Source organism: Oryctolagus cuniculus, chromosome 1, assembly GCF_964237555.1.
Source record: "Oryctolagus cuniculus chromosome 1, mOryCun1.1, whole genome shotgun sequence".
In the NCBI taxonomy this organism is placed as follows: Eukaryota; Metazoa; Chordata; class Mammalia; order Lagomorpha; family Leporidae; genus Oryctolagus; species Oryctolagus cuniculus.
In genome coordinates, this window is record NC_091432.1 from 63,159,205 (window position 1) to 63,181,302 (window position 22,098).

At 39.4% G+C, this 22,098-nt stretch overlaps 1 protein-coding gene across 28 annotated transcripts in view; it reads left to right on the plus strand.

Moving 5' to 3' along the window:
* The window catches only part of NUP98 (nucleoporin 98 and 96 precursor), a 132,045-nt gene that overhangs the window by 56,139 nt on the left and 53,808 nt on the right, over nt 1-22,098 (plus strand). For 13 of the 28 annotated variants that reach the window (XM_008264822.4, XM_070074502.1, XM_070074505.1 and 10 more), the window contains 7 exons: nt 1,360-1,500; nt 8,546-8,679; nt 11,161-11,348; nt 16,226-16,342; nt 19,126-19,436; nt 20,788-20,901; nt 21,387-21,525. In XM_008264822.4, the coding sequence (XP_008263044.1) occupies nt 1,360-1,500; nt 8,546-8,679; nt 11,161-11,348; nt 16,226-16,342; nt 19,126-19,436; nt 20,788-20,901; nt 21,387-21,525 (1,144 nt within the window). The remainder of the gene's footprint in view (nt 1-1,359; nt 1,501-8,545; nt 8,680-11,160; nt 11,349-16,225; nt 16,343-19,125; nt 19,437-20,787; nt 20,902-21,386; nt 21,526-22,098) is intronic. The other 15 variants (XM_070074498.1, XM_070074504.1, XM_070074509.1 and 12 more) reach the window with 3 other exon arrangements.

Here is a 22,098-nt window from a genome sequence, read left to right on the forward strand (position 1 = left end):
AACTCTCATCAAGATGCAGTTGGTATGTTAAAGGTACTTCAAATCTATTAAGTTGCTAGTAATTTTATTTATTTATTTGAGAGGTAGAGTTAACAGACAGTGAGAGAGAGGGACAGAAAGAAAGGTCTTCCTTCCATTGGTTCACTCCCCAAATGGCCGCAACAGCTTGAGCTGCGCTGATCCAAAGCCAGGAGCCTCTTCCGGGCCTCCCACGTGGGTACAGGGTCCCAAGCACTTGGGCCATCTTCTGTTGCTTTCCCAGGCGGTAGCAAAGAGATGGATTGGAAGAAGACCAGCTTGGACTAGAACTGGCATCCATATGGGATGCAGGTGCTACAGGCAGAGGATTAACCTACTGTGCTATGGCACTGGCCCCCAGTTGCCAGTAATTTTTGAGGAGTAAGTTGAGGGGTGGAAATATTGTGTTGTTTTTCTTTTAATACCAATAACTTTTCTCTATTCTATTTTACTCATTTTATACTTTGAAGATCACTACTAAGTACAAGGTCCATGAGCAGGACTCATTAGATTTTAAAAGAGTACAAACTTTTGCAGTAGTTTTCCCCAATGAAAAAGAGTTCTCATTCTAGATATCCAGATTCATCTTGACACTTGACTCTGTTTAATAACCTTATCACAAGACATTTAGCTTTTTCCAAAAAGTTTTTCTAGCTAAAGCAGTTTTTATGAGATAGTATGGTTCAAAGTATTGCTTTCTGCTATTCAAAGACTTACTGGGTTTCATTTTCTGTGGTTTAGCCTGTATATGTGTCAGTCATGTCAGTTGAACAACATTGTGAGCCAGTTGAGTTTTTTTGGTTTGCAAATATTGAAATTTTTGGAGAATTATTTTATTTTTTAATTCTTTGAAAATCTTTTCTGTACTAAGAGCCTTGATTGTATTGTCAGACGTACTAGGTTTGAGCATCATTTCTGCTATTTACAGTATTTGTGACATTGAGCCAATTATTAAACCCTCAGTTTTCTCATCTGTAAAGTGGGAATAAATAATTTCTATTTTGGGCAGAGTAGCTAAAATTTAATGAATGTTTCATATGTACCAGATCTCTTCTAAATGCTTTGCATGTTTATTCATTCTAATCTTGGGATAATTATCTGGGCCATGTAGTATCTCATATTATAGTAGAGAAAACTCAAGAACAGAGATTTACCTATGATGTATATGATGTACAGAGCCTACTGCCTGGCACATAGTTAGCATTTATCATATTAGCTCTTTTGTTGAAATGACTGGTCTTTGTGAAGTTTCCGAATGTATTATATTTTAAATACTGACCTCTGGCACAACATTCAAAGGATCTTCTGTGGCACTTTTTTCTTTTCCTCTTGTCTCCATAGCTCTTGGTGCTGGACAGGCATCTTTGTTTGGAAACAACCAACCTAAGATCGGAGGGCCTCTTGGTACAGGAGGCTTTGGGGCCCCTGGATTTAATACCACGACAGCCACTTTGGGCTTTGGAGCCCCCCAGGCCCCAGTAGGTAAGTGTCAGTCACTTTAGAAGGCTTTACTCAGTTTATGTCTTGCTAGTACTTAACCTGCTAACTTGATTTTTTTTTTAAAGATTTATTTATTTGAAAGGCAGAGTTACAGAGAGGCAGAGACAGAGAGAGGTCTTCCATCTGCTGGTTTACTTCCCAAATGGCCACAATGGCTGGAGGTGTGCCGGTCTGAAGCCAAGAGCTAGGAGCTTCTTCCAGGTCTCCCACGCGAGTACAGGGGCCCAAGGACTTGGGCTGTCTTGTACTGCTTTCCCAGGCCATAGCAGAGAGCTGGATTGGAAGTGGAGCAACCTGAACTTGAAGCGTGGCTCATATGGGATGCTGGCCACTGTAGGCAGCACCTTTACCTGCTATGCCACCTCCCTGGCCCCCTAACTTGATTTTCGACCCTACTCCATCCCATACCAAAGCAATACATCCCTGCACTTCATCAAAACAATCACATAGTCAGAAGGGCCCAGGTCCTGGTCATCCCTACTTCTCTACTCCTAGGCCTCCTCCCTCAAAGAAACCACTTTTGTTATTGTTTTTAATTCATCTGATATACATTTAACTTAATATTGCTAAATGGTGTGCATATATTGCTGTGTTTTGCTTGAAGTCTAAGTAAATTTAACTTATTACAGTAGTTGAGAATTTAGCTCACTTCTTCTTTTATTTGCTTCTTGGAGTGTGACTGTTTTTCAGTTCAGTTTTACCTGTTAAAGTGTTTTTCATACTTCATTCATTTGACTACTCTTTACCAATTTTTGCATTATCTGTCTACCATCTTTATTTATTATAACATAAGAACATTAATGTTAGGAAAAGAGTTGTGGATTGCTGCCTCTCCACATGGGGCACCAAAATGTTGGAAAAGAAGCGCAGAATAGAGAGGCAGTGTATGAATTTACATCCAGACCGAATTTATTCAGAGAAAATAAATTCGTAGAGGTTGATGACCAACTACCAGCATGCACATGAAGGAACAGGTGGCAGAAGGCCCTGACCCCCAGGAGCCAGGCCTTTTTATATTTTAGGAAGGCTAGGGATGGGGTTGGAGGTATGGAGCAGCAGGCAGAGGGGAATTCCTAGAACTAGTCTTTCAGGTGGAGTGGGGTTTGAAGGCAGTAGGGTGTGGGACCCAATTGAGATTCAAGGGCAAAGGAGTACATTCCAGTGTTTATCTCTTTTGGACAATGAGGAAGCTTGGCTGATGACTGAGGCTTATGTCCTAGTTCCATCAATTAACCTTTAAATATCTTCAAAGAAAAGTATGTTCCACTGGAGATGAAAAACTGATGTCACTTGGCATAAATGGAGTAACCTCTCTTTAGATAGAATGAAAGATGGAAGTTAGTGTTCGTACCACTAAATTTGTCTTTTGTACTATTGTGATAGATGTGCTGTGTTTTGAGGAAACTTTGTATATTTAAACTATGTACTTATATATCCTGCCGACAAGGTGATTCTTCCTCACATGGTGTTCTTGATTCTTCTATAAAATGAGGATAATAGTTCCCTTCTCTGCTATTTCCCTCATTTTTATTCCTGTCTTTCCTATATTGATAAGACTGATAACATATTCTGTCCTAAAACTATTTACTTCTTTCTGTTCTTTTTTTTTTTTTAAGATTTATGTATTTATCTGAAAGTCAGAGTTACACAGAGAGAGGGGAAGAGAGGTCTTCCATCTGGTGGTTCACTCCCCAGATGGCCGCAACAGCTGGAGCTGTGCCAATCCGGAGCCAGGAGCTTCTTCCCAGTCTCCCACGTGGGTGCAGGGGCCTAAGCACATGGGCCATCTTCTACTGCTTTCCCAGGCCATAGCAGAGAGCTGGACAGGAAGAGGAGCAGCCAGGATTAGATCCGGCGCCCATATGGGATGCCAGTGCTTCAGGCCAGGGCAGTAGGTTAACCCACTGCACCACAACACCAGCCCCTACTTCTTTCTATTCTTTCGTTAAAAAATAAATGTTCCAGTGAACCCAGCATTTTATTATAATTTATGAAATCATTGTTTTCCAGCCATGTATACCTATCTCATACAAATTTTTCCCTCTAGAATTATTTATTTATTTATTTTTTAATGTTTACTTTGTTTTAATCTTGAAAGAGCTACAGAGAGAGAAATCTTCCATCTTGTGTTCACTATCCAAATAATCACAATAGCCCTCTATGGGCAAGGCTGAAGTGAGAAGCCTAGAGCTGCATCCAGACCTCTCACATGGGTTGCAGGGGCCCAAGCACTTCAGCCATCCCTGCTGCCTCCTAGAATGCATAGCAAGAAGCTGAATTTCCCTGGAATTCTGATTCTCTTCTCCTCTTGCGTTGCCAGCCTTACTACCGTCTTTACCTTCCAAGTTCTTTTTTTTTTTTTTTTTTTAAGATTTATTTATTTATTTGAAAGGCAGAGAGAGAGAGAGAGAGAGAGAGAGAGAGGTCTTCCATCGGCTGGTTCACTCCCTAGATGGCTGCAATGGCCAGAGCTGCACTGATCCAAAGCCAGGAGCTACTGTTGGGTCTCCCATGTGGGTGCAGGGCCCAAGGAGTTGGGTCATGTTGTACTGCTTTCTCAGGCCATTAGCAGAGAGCTGGATCCAAAGTGGAACAGCCAGGACTGGAACCATTGGCTTTACCCACTTTGCCACAGTGCCAGCCCCTCCTTCCAAGTTCTTAAGGGGATGGCATCAAAATGTTTCATTCACCTCAGATACCTCATTCTGTGTTCCCTGTGTCCTCCTGCAGCAGCAAAAACGCTGGTTATTCTCTAGGCCTTCAGCGTTACTCCAGGATATTCCCCTCACATCTACTTGAAGTGAGAACTCCTGTGTTCTTGGTAATAGGGTTTTTCTCTTTATTTGCTCAATCTGGAATGTATCGTCAAATGAAGTATATGTGAGAGACAAACTCCACATACTTGAAGGTCTTAAATATCTTCATTCATTCTTCATAACTTAACTTTAGAAATTCTGCAGTAAAAATAATTTACCCTCAGAACATTGACTATCTCCTTTTGCATTAATCATTGCTGGTGGTCTGATGCCTTTTTGATTCCTGTAAACTGACCCCGCCACCACCTTCACAAGCCCTCAAGATTATCCCTTTGTCCTGAAATTTCAGTGTTTGCTTAGAACTTTTGTGTCTCAACTCTTTCTTTCTGTTGTCTTCAGTTAGTTGTATTTCTACTTTCTAAGAGTTTTTTGATTGTTTTTTAAATATTCTTTTGGGTTTTGATTTTTAATTTATAAGAATTCTTGTTCTCTGTTCCTTTTTTCTAAAATCTGGTTCTTAATTTTTTCTTTAAACTCTGAATTTGTTCATTGGCATTGAAATTTGTTTAGAGTTCTGTTCCTTAAATCTCTAGGATTCTTTTTGTTTTGATCCTAACCTAATGCCTGCTGATTTCTTCCATTTATATTTAAGAATAAAATAATAAAAATCTGACCGGCAACTTTATTTATGTTGGTTGGAACTGTTAACCAATAGGGTCATTGAAGGCTAACTAGTTTAGAAACCAGTTATTATCTGTGGGTCCTCCACAGGTTCTCTAAATGTTAGAATGCTAGATTCTTAATTGTGGGATGTTGCCAGTACTTTCACTTGTTGTCCTTGTCCTTTTCCTTGTCCTCTAATATTCTGGCCTGTCTTGAGAAAGGTTGCAGTGGAAAGCTTTCTTTATATAGACATTATATTAATTTCTACCTCCTATTTTTGGTCCCACCTCATAAAACCTGGCATTTAACATTTTTTTAAATTCATTATTTATCAGAGAGAGAGAAAGCTCCTATCAGCTGGGGCTGGGCCAAAGCTGAAGCCAGGAGCTGGGAACTCAATTCAGGTCTCCTATAGGATGGTAGGAACTGAATTACTTCAGCCTTCACCACTGCCTCCCACTGTGCACATTGGCAGGAATCTGTACTCAAGAGCCAGAGCCAGAAGTTCAGGCAGTTATCAAACCCAGGTATTTTGGTATGGAATGTGGACCTGTCAGTGGGCCACTGAACCACCATGACAAACACTTGCCCCAAACCTGATTTTAACTCCCTAACCTTCCTGGAATTCTTGCTTATAAACTTCATCTGACAATTCTCCCCTTTGAGTTCTCTTAGCCTGCTTTATCACCATTCTATTTCTTTTCCTTTTTTTTTTTTTTTTAAAGATTTATTTATATATTTGAAAGAGTTATAGAGAGGGCGAGACAGAAAGAGAACTTCCATTTGCTGATGTACTCCCCAAATGGCCACAACGGCTGGTGCTGGGCCAACCTGAAGCCAAGAGCTTCTTCCGGGTCTCCCACATGGGTACAGGGGCCCATGTATTTGGGCCATCTTCCACTGTTTTCCCAGGACACTAGCAGAGAGCTGGGTTGGAAGAAGAGGAGCCACTGAAACCAGAACCCATATGGGATGGCAGCACTGCAGGCTGTGGCTTAACCCACTGAGCCACACCACTAGCCCCATCTATTTCTTTTTCCTAGAAATTTGTTGTACTTTCTCATCTGTTTGCTTCCTACCCTCCCATTCTTTGACATTGTGAGTTTATATTCATACCTTTTAATTTTTTAAGTCATAAATTTTAATGAGGTCTTAGGAGATAGAGGATGTGAATTTAAATTTGAATTGATCTCTCTGAACTTATAAAATCAACTTTATCATTATGCATGAAATTTTCATTTTACTTTTCTTATTTTTAGTTGGTAATCAGAAGTAGTATAAATTGGATAACTTTTGGCTGCTTTGTTTTTTTAAAGATTTATTTATTTTATTTGAAAGGCAGAGTTACAGAGGGGCAGAGGTAGATGCAGAGAGAGAGAAGCCCATATGCTATGCCGGCTCCGCAGGTAGAGGATCAGCCAAGTGAGCCACAGTGACGGCTCCTGGGAACTTTGTTAAAACAGATGATACACTACATGCTATTTAAGTTGACAGTGCCACTGGATTTCAAAATCTTAAGTAAATTTGCATGTATCCTTAAATGTCAATATAACAAAGATTTACTATTATTCAGTGGACACATCCATTTTTGTTTGATTAAGGTGAATTCATCCTGCTTTCATTGATACAGCTGCTTATTCTGATTTTTATTATTGCTGATGTTTTTTCCCTTCATTGTGAGGATATTAAAAATGTTTTATTGATAACACTTTTAATAAGGATTATCTTAATATATTAGTATTTTCATTTAATTTTTGATGAGTATTTTTGGAAGGATCTTGCAAAGAGGTTTCTTCATCAATCAAGGTATATATTGCAGGTTTTTTTTTTTTTTTTTCTTTATTTTGTGCAATTGTAGATCATGAATGTAGTCTTTTGTCTTATGTCTCTTTCCTAAATTCCACTACTAAAAAATGTTTTGATACGTTTTGGAGAAAATGAGACTAACTAGGTGATTCTTTTCATTTTGATTTTTTTGTTTTAAAGATTTTTAAGGCAGAGTTTGAAAGAGAGAGATCTTCCATCTGCTAGTTCACTCCCCAAATGGCCACAGTGGTCACAGCTAGACCAGGCTGAATCCAGGAGCCTGGAACTCCATCAGGTTTTCCCACATGGATGGCAGGGGGCCAGTAACTTGGGCCATCTTCTGCTATTTTCCCAAGTGCATTAGCAGGGAACTATATAGGAAGTGGAGCAGCTGGGCCTCGATCTGGTGCTCATGTGTGATTCCAGCGTCCCAGGTGACAGCTTACCCCTTTGTTCCACAATGCCAGTCCCTCATTTTGATTTATACTGAATTCCAATATGAATCTTAAGTGTAAGCAATAAATGTATAAAGATGCATTATGAACCATCTTCAATATAGTCTGCCTTTCTGTGTATCTGCAGTGTATGTAATTTTTTTATACTGGAATTTTCATTTATTAAATTGAATATACCTTCATATTTCCACACTGAAACAACTTGTCATAATTTTTAATAACTACTCAACTCAGTGTGTTGATATTTCATGTTTACAACTGTTAATATTTTTAATATAGGACACAGGAATTGTTTCTAAATCTTTTTTTTTTGACAGGCAGAGTGGACAGTAAGAGAGAGAGACAGAGAGAAAGGTCTTCCTTTTGCCGTTGGTTCACCCTCCAATGGCCGCCGTGGCCGGCGCACTGCGGCCGGTGCACCGTGCTGATCCGAAGGCAGGAGCCAGGTGCTTCTCCTGGTCTCCTGTGCAGGTGCAGGGCCCAAGGACTTGGGCTATCCTCCACTGCACTCCCGGGCCATAGCAGAGAGCTGGCCTGGAAGAGGGGCAACCGGGACAAAATCCGGCGCCCCGACCGGAACTAGAACCCGGTGTGCCAGCGCCGCAAGGCGGAGGATTAGCCTAGTGAGCCACAGCGCCGGCCTATTTCTAAATCTTGACTATTACCAATACTGTGCAGCAAACACTTATGAATTTTTTTTTAAAAGATTTATTTATTTGAAATCAGTTACAGAGAAAGAGGGAGAGGCAGAGAAAGAGAGAGAGATCGATCTTCCATCCACTAATTCACTACTTGAATGGCAGCAATGGCCCAGGTTGGGGCAGGCCTACACCAGGAGCCAGGAGTTTCATCCAGGTCTCCCATGTGGGTGCATGGGCCCAAGCACTTGGGCCATCTTCCATAGCTTTCCCTGGTGCATTAGCAGGGAGCTGGATTGGAAGTGGAACAGCCAGGACTTGAATCAGTGCCTGTATGGAATGCCAGTGGTACAGACAGTGGCCTAACCTGCTGTACCACAGTACCAGCTCCTATTTCCAGTTTAAGTTATTGGATTGCATTTCCATAATTGACATTATTAGGTCTAAAAATATAAAAATTATTGCTCTGTTCTGTAATTATTTCATTAAGCCAGGTTAAAACAGCCTTTAATATTTCAAAAGTTACTTTCATATCTTTGATATAACAGTTTATGATTCATGATTTTTTTCAGTTTGTCCCCTTCCCTGTTCCCTCAATAATGCTTCCAAGTCTGAACGTTTTGCCGAAATCTCCAAAAACAATTCTGAATTTTCTGGTTGAATCCTTTTACTCACGTATTTTTTCCTTTTTTTTTTTTTTTTACAAAAGCTTTGACAGATCCAAATGCTTCCGCTGCTCAGCAGGCTGTACTCCAGCAGCACCTCAATAGTCTAACATACTCTCCATTTGGAGACTCCCCTCTCTTCCGGAATCCTATGTCAGACCCTAAGAAGAAAGAAGAGGTAAATTTAAGAATGTAAAATACCTTTTTAGAGAAAGACAAACTAAATGTGAATAATGTGATTTCTTCTTTTTTTAAAGGATTTATTTATTTGTTTGGCAGAGTACAGAGAGAGAGAGAGTAAGACAGATGTTCTGTTTTTGTTTCATTTCCCAGATGGCTGCTATGGTCAGGGCTGAACCGGGCCATTTATAATCTAAGACATTGGGATGATCATTTTGCTTCTCTGAATTGTTTCTTAATTTGTGAAATGGGAATAATACTATTCAACGTTGAGGATTAAGTGAGATAATACATACCTGGTTTGTACTAAGTTGCTCAGGATACAGAAATTAATATTTGGTGATTTATGTCATTACATTTATCACTCAGATGGTTCTTAAATCTGCCTTATAAGGTAGATATGATGAGAAGCAAAGCATGTATATGAAATTACTTTATGCAGTGCTGTGCATCTAGGTTTCTGTTGCACAATAGGGTGACTATAGATAATGTGTGACATGTTTGAAGTGATATATTTATCCTGATTGGACATTACGCAATTTATACATGTATTTTAATAACACATATAACTTTTATATGTTAAAATTAAAAAATAAAATGCCTGAATATATTTTGATTAGATTAAAGTGGTTATTTGTGTACGCTGACACTTAAATATATAGGTATAAGATACTGTGTTCAATGCTGAGGTTACAAAATGAAAAGAAGCAACTTATCTCTAAGAACTGAACATCCATTGAGGAAGACCAGACCTGTAGCCATTTAAATATACTCTGGCCTGATTGTATTAATAGGGAGACAGGCTTAATGGCTGATAAATGTATAAATAAAATGTTTTTCTGTATGATGGAATATCATTCAGCCATAAAAGAGAGTGCAGTACTGACACATGCTACAATATAGGTAAACCTGAAAAGCCTGCTAAGTGAAAGAAGTCAGACGTAAAAAGTTACATAATTGCATTCATATTAACATGTTTAGAATAGGCATATCCATAACGAAAGAAAGCAGATTCATAGTTGCCAATGGATAAGGGGAAAAATTGGCTGTACAGCATTTCTTTCTGAAGTGATAGAAATGTTCTGGCATTAGATTATGATGATAGTTGTACAACCTTGTAAATTACTAAAATCGCTGAATTTTATCTGTTAAGATATAGTGAGTTTTGGCCTGTGCCGCGGATTACTAGGCTAATCCTCCGTCTATGGCACTGGCACTCCAGGTTCTAGTCCCAGTTGGGGCGCCGGATTCTGTCCCGGTTGCTCTCTTCCAATCCAGCTCTCTGCCATGGCCTGGGAAGGCAGTGGAGGATGGCCCAAGTCCTTGGGCCCTGCACCCGCTTGGGAGACCGGGAGGAAGCACCTGCCTCCTGGCTCCTGGCTTCGGATCGGTGCAGTGCACCAGCCATAGCGGCCATTTGGGGGGTGAACCAACGGAAGCAAGACCTTTCTCTCTGTCTCTCTCACTGTCTAACTCTGCCTATCCAAAAAAAAAAAAAAAGAAATTTAACAATAAGATATAGTGAGTTTTATGTGAAATCTATGCTCATAAATTAAAAATACAGCAGAAAGAACATAGATATTGGGTAAATTTGATATGACTTTAGGAGTGGTAACAAAGACCACAGAAATGATTTGGGAAGGTTCATTGTTAACAAAATTATGAACAGTCCGCACTAGGAAAAGAGTGAATTGTGAACAATCTGCACTAGGAAAAGAGTAAATTGTGATACTTTATGTGACATTGTTGTGTGAATTGTTTGTATAATATATATTGTTGATGAAAACGTATCATGAAAATACTAGTAGAAGTGCCATTTAAACCTTTTTGTCTCCTCTACTAGTTTGTAATTTCTTCAATACTCAGGAAGAGTAACTTTATTTTTGTTTCTAGTACTTAGTGTTTGATGATAATTATTAATGTCTACTAAAAGATGAATAAGTGTAAGCTCATTTTTTTGTCTAAAATGTTTGGATTGCATATAATTCGTAGCTGAGTCCTCGTTTTACTTGAAGCAAAGGTTTTTAATTTAATTGAAAAATAATTTGTATGACTTAGAAATTTTTGGTAATGTTTTCTTAATGTAGTTTTGCAAAGAAAACTATTACAAGCTAAATTTTGTTTCATAGGATGAAAGGAGCAGATAAGACATTAATAATCTGTGTTCATATATTTTAATTTATAAAGTATTTTTAAACCCATTGTCTCAAATGCATTTTCAAAGATAGCAGAAAAGGCAGATGAAATGGGTGCTGGGGAGATGAGTTAAATACAATTATAAAAAAATATTTACATTCACACATGAGTAAATTCTGTGTTGGATGTTAACATCCTTGTTTCATGAGAGCTGAGACTCAGCAGGATTCCAACAGGTGTATGACAGATTAAATTTGAATTTTGTTCTCCTTGTTTTTAAGGCCAGTCACATATGTTAGAAATAAACCAGAACTTTCTCTGATACTTCTCTCTTGTTTTTCAGAGATTGAAACCAACCAATCCAGCAGCCCAGAAGGCTCTTACTACACCTACTCATTATAAACTGACACCCCGTCCTGCCACCAGAGTCCGGCCAAAGGCTTTACAAACAACAGGAACGGCCAAGTCACAGCTCTTTGATGGGCTGGATGATGATGAACCATCTCTAGCCAATGGCGCATTCATGCCCAAGTGAGTTTATTTTTGTTAACATAAATCAGCTATAAAATATTGATAAAGTAAATGTAAAATAGTATGTAGTTAATCAAATGTACAAATTTAATACATACCACTTAAACATTTTAGAAAGGAGGATGTCACAAAGATTAAAATTGACATGATCACTCCCAGGTATAACCATAGTTGACATAAAGGTATTTTGATAAATATGCTTCTAGTTTTACATATGCATTTTTATATTTTGTTTTTGAGCAATATCAGATTAAGAAGAAACTATATACTAGGTTTTGGTTTTTTTAATTTCTACCTAAGGATTACTTATAGATGTAGAATCAATAATAAAATAATTACACAGAAGGAAATACAGGAGTGACAAGCATTGTGGCACAGCAGGTGAAACCCTCACTTGAGATGCCCACGTCCCATATCAGAGAGCCAGTGCGAATCCTGACTGATCCACTTCAGATCCACCTCTTTGCAAGTAGACCTAGGGTGCAACTTTTGATGGCTCAAGTTCTTGAGTTTCTCCTGTACCCATGGGAGATCTAGATGGAGCTCCTGGCTCCTGTCTCTTAGCTTTGGCCTGACCCAGCCATTGGAGCCTTTTGGAAAATGAACCAACAGAAGGAAGATGAATATTTCTCTTTCTCACACTGCCTTTCAAATAAATTTTTTTAAAAAAATCAGTAAACTGTATATGAAAGTATATAGAAGAGTTGTTGCTGAACATAGAAAATTACACTTAAATGATGCTTTAGAGCAAATCTACACCCTGGTAGATTTGGGGGAAAAAAAAACTGAACAAAATTATACACCAAAGTGTTAACATTGTTTGGCTTCAGGAGACAGAATGTCAGACCATTTCAATCATGGATTATTTTGCTAGATATGCACAAATACATTAGCTTTTTTTAAAAACAAATACTTTGCCCATAAGATAAAGGGGGTAAGGTTTTTGGGTTTCAGTTTTTTGGATAAACGTCAAAAAATAAATGAGAATTCATCACTTAATATTCATAGTTCACAAATTCTAATAAGTAAAAAACGTTACAATTCTTTTCCTTTAAAATGTGGTGAATTACTTCACAAAAGTTGGGGAAAGTGCAATTTCCTACACTTTGTAGAATATCAGGGATTGTGTATTACTTATATCTGTGTCAGAACATTTTGTATGTTTCTTTTTTTTAAAGAATTGTTTATTTTATTTGAAAGTCAGAATTATATATAGAAAGAAGGATAGGCAGAGAGAGAGAGAGAGAGAGAGATATTCCATCTGCTTGCTCACTCCCCAATTGACCACAATGGCGGGAACTGCGCCAATCCGAAGCCAGGAGCCAGGAGCTTCATACAGGTCTCCCACATGGATGCAGGGGCCCAAGGACTTGGGCCATCTTCTACTGCTTTCCCAGGCCATAGCAAAAAGCTCGATTGGAAGTGGAGCAGCTGGGACTCAAACTGCCGCCCATATTGGATGCCGGCACTGCAGGTGGTGGCTTTACCCATTATGCCACAGAGCCAGCCCCTAGTGTTTCATATAGAGTGGGTAAAAGGGCTTGGATACACCATTCCAACCATCAGATTAGTAGCTCTTAGAGCACTTTCATCAGATCTTCTTAGCATTTGCAAGAAAAGGGTGGGAGGGTGTACATTTTACTAGTAATGTTGTATATTCTCCTTGGCTACACTTTTAGAGGTATTGCCAATAACAGTCTTAATGTACCAGAATCATTTTACAGAATTGACCTTTTTCTTCCTCCTTGATTTACTTTGTTAATTGGCTCCCAGGACCCCATAGTTTCCTAGTTTCTTCCTGCGTCATTGGTCGCTCCTTCTCATTCTCCTTTGCTGATTGCTCATCTTCCAACTTAACAATGGAGTGCCCTGGACTCAGTTCTTAGTCTATTTTCTATTCATTTCCACAGTGCTTTTAGTCTCATGACTTTTAATATCATTTTTAGTCCAATAATTCCCAAATTATCTCCAGCCAAAACTTCTCTCCCAAACTCTTTACATTTCTTATATTCAAGTCTACTTTACATCTTCATTTGGATATGTAATAGATATTATTTTATAAATACTGTGTCCAGTACTGAACTCATCTTGTACCTCATACTTGTTCCAGAGCCTTCTCTATCTCAGATGATTACATTTCCATCATTCTAGTTTCTCAGGCCAAAAAGTTTAGAATTGTCCTTGGCTTTTTACTTAGGTTCCACATCCAAGCCATCGGCACATTCGCTTAGTTTTACTTTGAAAAATTAACCAGAATCTGACTGGTTTACATATTACTCACTGCTCCTACCCTATTCAAGCTACCATCATGTCTTGCCTGAATTACCGTAATATACTTGATCACTTTGCTTTTATCTCTGCTCCTTTGCATTGAATTATGAACATAAAACTACCACGGTAATCACTTTGAAGCGTAAGTCATGTCTTGTTGGTTCACAGTTTAGTCAGAATAAAAGTCAAAAGTCCTAGAAAATCTGACCTCCCATTACCCGTCTGAATATATGTACTATTCTCTGCTGCTTACTCCACTGTAACCTTACTGCCACTTTACTGTTGTCAAGATAGGCATTCTGTCACCTTTGAACCTTTGTCCCAATTGTTCCCTTTTCCCGAAAACACTTATCCCCAAAGTTACCTCAAGGAAGACTGCTCTGACTACTCTATTTAAAATCACATCATTTTTTTCTTTTATTAGTGCTCCCCAATTTTTTTTTAAGGATTCATTTATGGGGCTGGTGCTGTGGTGTGGTGGATAAAGCTGCCTCCTGCAGGGCTGGCATCACATATGGGCACCGGTTTGAGTCCTGGCTGCTCCACTTCCCATCCAGCTCTCTGCTATGGCCTGGGAAAGCAGTACAAATTGGCCCAAGTCCTTGGGTCCCTGCACCCACGTGGGAGACGCGGAAGTAGCTCCTGCCTCCTGGCTTTGGATTGGCTCAGCTCTGGCCATTGCTGCCAGTTGGGGGAGTGAAGCAGCGGAAGGAAGCCCTCTCTCTCTCTGTCTGCCTCTCCTCTCTCTGTGTAACTCTTTCAAAATAAATAAATGAATGTTTCAAAGAAATAAATGAATCTTTGAAAGTCAGAGTTACACAGAGAAACAAGGAGAGACAGAGGTCTTGTACTGCTTTCCCAGGCCACAGCAGAGAGCTGGATTGGAAGTGAAGCTGGAACTCGAACCAGCGCCCATATGGGATGCTGGTACTGCAGGCAGTGGCTTTACCTGCTAAGCCACAGGGCCGGCCTCTCCCCAATTTGCTATCTGCCTTCTTATCCTAGTGCTTTTCACCTTTTTTTCTTTATGTTCCTATATTTTTATATATTTGTGAAAGTAACAGAGATAGATCTTGTATCTGCTGATTTACTCCTCAAATGCCCACAACAGTCAGGGCTGGTCCAAGCAAAAGCCGGGAGCCAGGAACACCATCCGGGTCTCACGTGGGTGGTAGGGACCCAAGTACTTACTTGGGCCATCATCTACAGCCTCCCAAGGTACACATTAGCAGGTAGCTGGATCAGAAGGGGAATAGTCAGGATTGGAACCAGCACTCCCATATGGGATGTGGGAGTTTATTTTAACTATTTTCAGAATGTCAGTCATCCCAAACAGAAATTCTTAACCCATTAAATCGTGCCTTTTTCCTTATCACTCCAGTTTTTGGTAACTTTTTCATTACTTGCTGTCTTTATGAATTTGTATAGATAATTTGTATAGAAAGAGAATTGTAGTATTTTTTATGTCTGGCTTTTTTACTTGGCATATTTTCAAAGTTTATGTTGTAGATATATCAGGATTTCATTCCTTTTTATAGGTGAATAATGCTCTATTGTATGTATATACCACATTTTGTTTATTCATTCATCTGTTGATCATTAGGATATTTCTACCTTTTTTTGTTAATTTAAAGATTTATTTATTTATTTGAAAGAGTTAGGGAAAGACAGAGAGGTCTTCCATCTGTTGGTTCACATTCCCTATGCTTAACCCACTGTACCACAATGCCTGCCCTGAAACAAATACAGTTAATATTTGCTAACAGGTAGCACATGTTCTGTTGTTAGACTAGAAATATATAAATACATGAGCATAGTCTACTGGATATAGTTGTTTAACATGCATAGACTTTTTTTTTTTTTTTAAGAGGAAATAGAACATAGAGTTCATCTAGTCAGTTTGGTTTGTTTCTGTTTTTAATTTTTATTTATTAGAGAGAGAGACAGAGAAATAGAGCTCTCATTCTGCTGGTTCACTCCTCAAATGCCTGTAACTGCCAGGGCTGCATCAGGAATCAGGGCCTGCATCTGGGTCACCCCACGTAGGTGACAGAACTGCCAAGTACTGGGTCATCATCTGCTACCTCCAGATACCTTAGCAGGAAGCTGGATCAAAAGCAAGGGCAGGAGGCCTCTGATAACGCATGCTGGTGTTCCTAGCCGCTGCTTAATCCACTGGGCCGTGGTGCTGGCCCCTAAATTGGGGCTTTTTATTCCAATGGATTATGTTACTTTTGTAAAAATCTCTCTTATTATTTATCAAGTATCCTTTCCCCTATTTTCTTCAGGACAACATTGTTGATTTCTGTAGACATGTATTGAAGTACAGTGAGTGAACTAAGCTCTGGGTAAGGTGCTGAAGAAGCTCTGAGAAGAGGGATTTTTCAAGACAGTTTTCCTCTTAGATTTGACTGTGCTTCACTTTATACTTCCAAAAAGCAGCATGCAATACATTTGAGGGCTTCAATTCTGATTATACATATCTGGGAAGGATTTATAAATAGAACTTGTTAGATCATTTTTAGGTGTATAAGAGTTAAAAATGCCTTTTGTATTCCAGTTTTTAAGACATTGACTGACTATTTTTTTCTGGTTTCTGTTTATAGGAAGAGCATTAAGAAGTTGGTTTTGAAGAACCTTAACAATAGCAATCTCTTTTCTCCTGTTAATCGTGATTCAGAAGATCTGGCTTCACCATCTGAATATCCAGAAAATGGAGAGAGGTAAACTGAATTCTGTTTTGACTTAATCCCATTCTCATTTTGAGGAGATCCTCAGCTTAGAATTTTATGGAAATTTGGAACAGGCATTGTAACAAAGTGGGTAAAGCCACTGCCTGCGATCCAGCATCCCATATGGGTGCTGGTTTGTGCTGCCCAATTCTCATCCAGCTTCCTGCTGGTGATCTAGGAAAAACGATGAAGAATGGCCCATGCCCTTGGGACTCTGCCATCCATGTCAGAGACCTGGAAGGAGCTCCTGGCTCCTGGTTTCAGCCTGTTTTAGCACTTGTCATTATGGTCATCTGGGGAGTGAACCAGCAGATAGAAGATCTCTCTTTCTATGTCTCTGCATCTTTATCTGTAACTCTGGCTTTCAAATAAATGAATTAATAAATCTTTTGTGAAAATTTATCATGCTTGGCACATGTTGAATAAAAGTATTACAGCTTATGAACACCTGGAAATTAAAACATATTTTACTTTTTGAGTGCTTTAAATCTTAACGTTATTGGACATCTGAGTTCTTATTTTTTTAATATCTATGTATTTATTTGAAAGGCAGACTTACAGAGAAGGACAGAGAGAAAGATCTTCCATTCAATGGTTCACTTTTTTAAAGATTTATTTCTTTAAAAAAGTTAGGAGAAACAGAGAGACAGAAAATGAGAGGTCTTCCATCCACTGGTTCACTCTCCAAATGGTCATGACGGCCAGAGCTCAGCCACACTGAAGCCAGGAGCCAGGAGCTTCTTGCAAGTCCTCCACATGAATGCGGAGGCCCAAGCACTTGGACTGTCCTCTGCTGCCTTCCCAGGTGCACTAACGAGGAGCTGGATCAGAAGTAGAGCAGCCATGACTTGAACTGGCACCCATATGGGATGCTGGCTCCACCGGTGGTGGCTTTCCCTGCTATATCACAGTGCTGCACCCCAATTCAGTTCTACAGAATTGTTTTGGTATCCGTGTGTGTTGTTTTTGACAGGGCTGCAGTGTATTTGATACCCCATTTTTGCGTAAAATAAAGGTTTATTTTGTCTGTGATTATTATTAAAAGAAACAGTAATTGTAACTAAATAGAATGCATAAGTTTTATATATACTACTTAGGAAATTTGTGTATATATACATATATTCTTATAAGAAATTATATATGAATAATATGATATTCAATAACCTGCTTTTCCATGTATTTTAAGTTCTTTCCATATCTGTGATGCTATTTCTGCCTTTTTAATGATTACATAGACATTTTGGTGAATAAAAGATAACTAGTTCTCTATTAGTGAACATTTAGATGATCCAGGCACTCCACTGCTTTCCCAGGGCATTAGCAGGGAGCTGGTTTGGAAGTGAAGCAGCCGGGACTCGAACCAGTGCCCATATGGGATGCTGGTGCCACAGGTAGAGCCTTAACCTAATATGCCACAACACCAGCTCCAGAAAATATCTTTAAAAAAAAAAATTTAGGGGCCGGTGCTGTGTGGCTCACTTGGTTAATCCTCCACCTGCGGCGCCAGCATCTCATATGGGCGCCAGGTTCTATTCCTAGTTGCTCCTCTTCCAGTCCAGCTCTCTACTGTGGCCCTGGAGGGCAGTGGACGATAGCCCAGGTGCCTCGGCCCCTGCACCCACGTGGGAAACCAGGAGGAAGCATTTGGGGAGTGAACCAATGGAAGGAAGACCCTCTCTCTCTCACTATCTAGCTCTGTCAAATAAATAAAAATTTAAAAAAAATTTTAAATTGAGGTGTTCAGATCATTTATTCATGAAAATAGAGCAGTTTAAAACTATGGAATCTAGAGCCAAATCACCTGTATCGAAATCCCTTAGCTCTAGTACTTAGAGCCTTATCACATTCAGCAAGTTGTTTTTCTATGCCTCATTTGCCTTTTGTGTAACGTAAGTAACATAGGGGCTGGCGCTGTGGTGTATTGGTTAAAGCCGCCGTCTCCAGTGCCGGCATTCCATATGGTTTCGGGTTCAAGTCCCGGCTGCTCCACTTCTATTCCAGCTCTCTGCTTTTGCCTGGGAAAGCAGTAGAAGATGGCCCAAGTCCACGTGGGAGAACCGGAAGAAGCCCCTGGTTCCTGGCTTTGGATTGGCACAGCTCTGGTCCTTGCAGACAACTGGGGAGTGAACTAGTGGATGGAAGACCTCTCTGTCTCTCTGACTCTCCTCTCTCTGTGCAACTCTGACTTTCAAATAAATAAATAAAATCTTTTAAAAAAACATAATATAGAGACAATAATTAGAACATTTTTCACAGGATTGCTGTAGATACTGAATTAATCTTTTTTTTTTTTTTTTTTATTGACAGGCAGAGTGGACAGTGAGAGAGAGAGACAGAGTCAGAGAGAAAGGTCTTCCTTTGCCATTGGTTCACTCTCCAATGGCCGCCGCGGCCGGCGCGCTACAGCCAGCGCACGGCGCTGATCCGAAGGCAGGAGCCAGGTGCTTCTCCTGGTCTCCCACGGGGTGCAGGGCCCAAGCACTTGGGCCATCCTCCACTGCCTTCCCAGGCCACAGCAGAGAGCTGGAGTGGAAGAGGGGCAACCGGGACAGAATCCAGCGCCCTGACCAGGACTAGAACCCAGTGTGCTGGCGCTGCAAGGTGGAGGATTAGCCTATTGAGCCGCGGCGCCGGCCTGAATTAATTTTTAAATATATGTATGGAGTTACTCAGAATAGTGCCACGCACTTAGTAAAAGCTAAGTAGGAATAAAATGTTACCATTGGTATTACTCCTACAAGAGGCTAAGATGTTTCTTCCTTTTCTCTTTTCAGATTTAGTTTCCTTAGCAAACCTGTGGATGAGAACCATCAGGATGGTGATGATGATTCACTTGTATCACGTTTTTATACCAACCCGATTGCAAAACCTATTCCTCAAACCCCAGAGAGTACTGGAAATAAACACAACAACAGTAACAGTGTGGATGATACAATTGTTGCTTTAAACATGCGTGTTGCTTTGCGAAATGGACTAGAAGGAAGCAGTGAAGAAACTTCTTTCCATGATGAGTCATTACAGGATGATCGTGAAGAAACAGAAAATAATGCTTACCATATGCACCCAGCAGGTCAGATTCAGATTGGTAAATGGCTTATCTCTTACCAGTCATTTGAGATGATTTGTTTGTCACGTTAGTCACAGATTTTCATGTACAATTTTTTTCTTCATTTTAGCCATATGAGAATATAAACTTGAAAGATAGTTTATGGGAGGCAATAGGCTATAAAACAAAAGCTATTAAATTTGGGATTTTATCTCTGCCTCTAACATAAAATTGCAGTGTAAATCAACACAGATTACATCCACCCTGGATTTTGTTATCTTTGTAAAATAAAAGAATAGATTAAATATTCCATTCACAGAATGTATTCTATGGAATGCTTTTCAGAGTGCAGATTATTAATGTCCTTTCTAAAGAGGATTTATGGCTAATTAAGTCTGAGAAACAGTAATCAAGCAAAGTTAGACTATTTCATTGCAAAGTTTAAGAGTTTGTAAATGTGCCATTAATGTGTCTGTATGTTCCTCAAATTTACTTGATCATGAAGCTTTTTTAAAAAACCTTACGGTTTCTCATAGTGTTTGGTAGAAAATAGTTTGGAAAAATCCTTTCTGCCTATATATTTTTTCTTTATTTGATTTATTTACTATGTCATAATTTTTTTAAAGATTTATTTCTTTTATTCAAAAGGCAAAGTTAGAGGGAGAGACAAAGAGAAATCTTCCACCTCTGGTTCACTCTCTAAATGTCCACATCGGCCAGAGCTGAGCCAGACCAAAGCCAGGAGCTAGGAGCTTCTTCCTGGTCTCCCACATGGGGGCAGGAGCCTAAATACTTGGGTCGTCCTCTGCTACTTTCCCAGGTGCATTAGCAGTTAGCTGGATCAGAAATGGAGCAGCCAGGAATCACACCGACTCCCATATCATGTAAATTTTAAGCCAGGAGTTTCTTCTGGGTCTCCCATGTGTGTGTAGGGGCCCAAGTATTCGGGCCATCTTCTTTTTTTTTTTTTTTTAAGATTTTATTTATTTATTTATTTGAGAGGTAGAGTTACAGACAGTGAGAGAGAGAGACAGAGAGAAAGTTCTGTCTGCCAGTTCACTCCCTAAGTTGCTGCAGTGGTTGGAGCTGTGCCAATCCTAAAGCTGGAGCCTGGAGCTTTTTCTGGTGTCCCATGCGGGTACAAGGGGCCGAGGGACTTAGACCATCTTCTACTGCTATCTGAGGCCAAAGCAGAGAGCTGGATAGGAAGTGGAGCATCTGACTCTAGTGCCCAAATGGGGTGCTGACACTGCTCGTGGTGGCTTTACCTCTATGCCACAGTGCCGACCCCAGGAAATTAAAAAAAAAAAAAAAAAAAAAAAAAAAACTAAGATAGTATTACAGAGAATCCTCTACCCAAGGATAATCACTATTTATTTATTTGTCATAGGCATTGTTCTCACTAAAGTTGGTTACTATACTATTCCATCTATGGATGACCTTGCTAAAATTACCAATGAAAAAGGAGAGTGCATCGTCTCTGATTTCACTATTGGTCGTAAAGGTGAGTGTGAGAGTTCTACCCTGTTTTTGTAATCAAGGGAAACTTGATAGCTAATTCTGATTTTTTACCTTTGCCTCAATAGTGGATACTTTGATTGACAAGTAAGCAAGCAAGCAATATTGGAACCATATTACATTATTTCAAGGAGAAATCTTGTCCTATATTGTATTAAGAAAGAAATTGGATTTTAATTTATAGCAAGTTGGGTACTAAGGATTGTTTGTATAGCAGCATGATGGACACTGGGTGAACCTTAGGAAAGCTGTTTTGAGAGCAGAAGTACAGATGTTACATCATGTATTTGAGAGCCCTCCCATGATTACCATGTTGGGAGAAAATGACTCACTTTAGAAATTGCTGGATTTAAAATATGATTAGTGATTAATGAGAAGTTATATTGCCTACCCTGATTAGTCAATATATGTATAAAGTAGGTATTTGTTTCTATCCAGAATGAATTTTTAACTGTTTGCTTTTATTTATAGGTTATGGTTCAATCTATTTTGAAGGAGATGTGAATTTAACAAATCTAAATTTGGATGATATTGTGCATATCCGAAGGAAAGAAGTTATTGTCTACCTAGATGATAACCAGAAGCCACCTGTGGGTGAAGGGCTAAACAGGTATGAATTTATTTAGATAAAGAAAATAGCTAAATCACAGGTTTTATTTCTGTCAACATAAGTAGATTCATAAAAGATGCTTCTGCAACTTGTTTTTCTAATATATTGTAGAGTAAATTATTGTTTCTTTACCCTTAAGTTAAAAGTCTAAATGTTAGAGAAATAGAACACTTGGACTTCAGCATTCATTCCTTTTCCCTAATAGTAGCATGTCCAACCACTAGTTTTAAAAACTCTTTTTAGGGGGGCCAGTGCTATGGCGTAGCGGTAAAGCCATTGCCTGCAGTGCCGGCATGCCATATGGGTGCTGTTTGGAGTTGGCAGCTGCTCCACTTCTAATCTAGTTTCCTTCTAATATGCCTGGAAAAGCAGCGGAAGTGCAGTGGGCCCCTGCACGCACATGGGAGAGCTAGGTGAAGCTCCATGCTCTGGGTTTCAAATCAGTCTGGCTCTGGCCCTTGAGGCCATTTGGAGAGTGAAACAGCAGATGGAAGGAGGGTCAGACTCTCTCTCTCTAACTCTGCCTTTCAAATGAATTATTTTAAAAAATAAAAAGAAACCTCATGAGAAAAT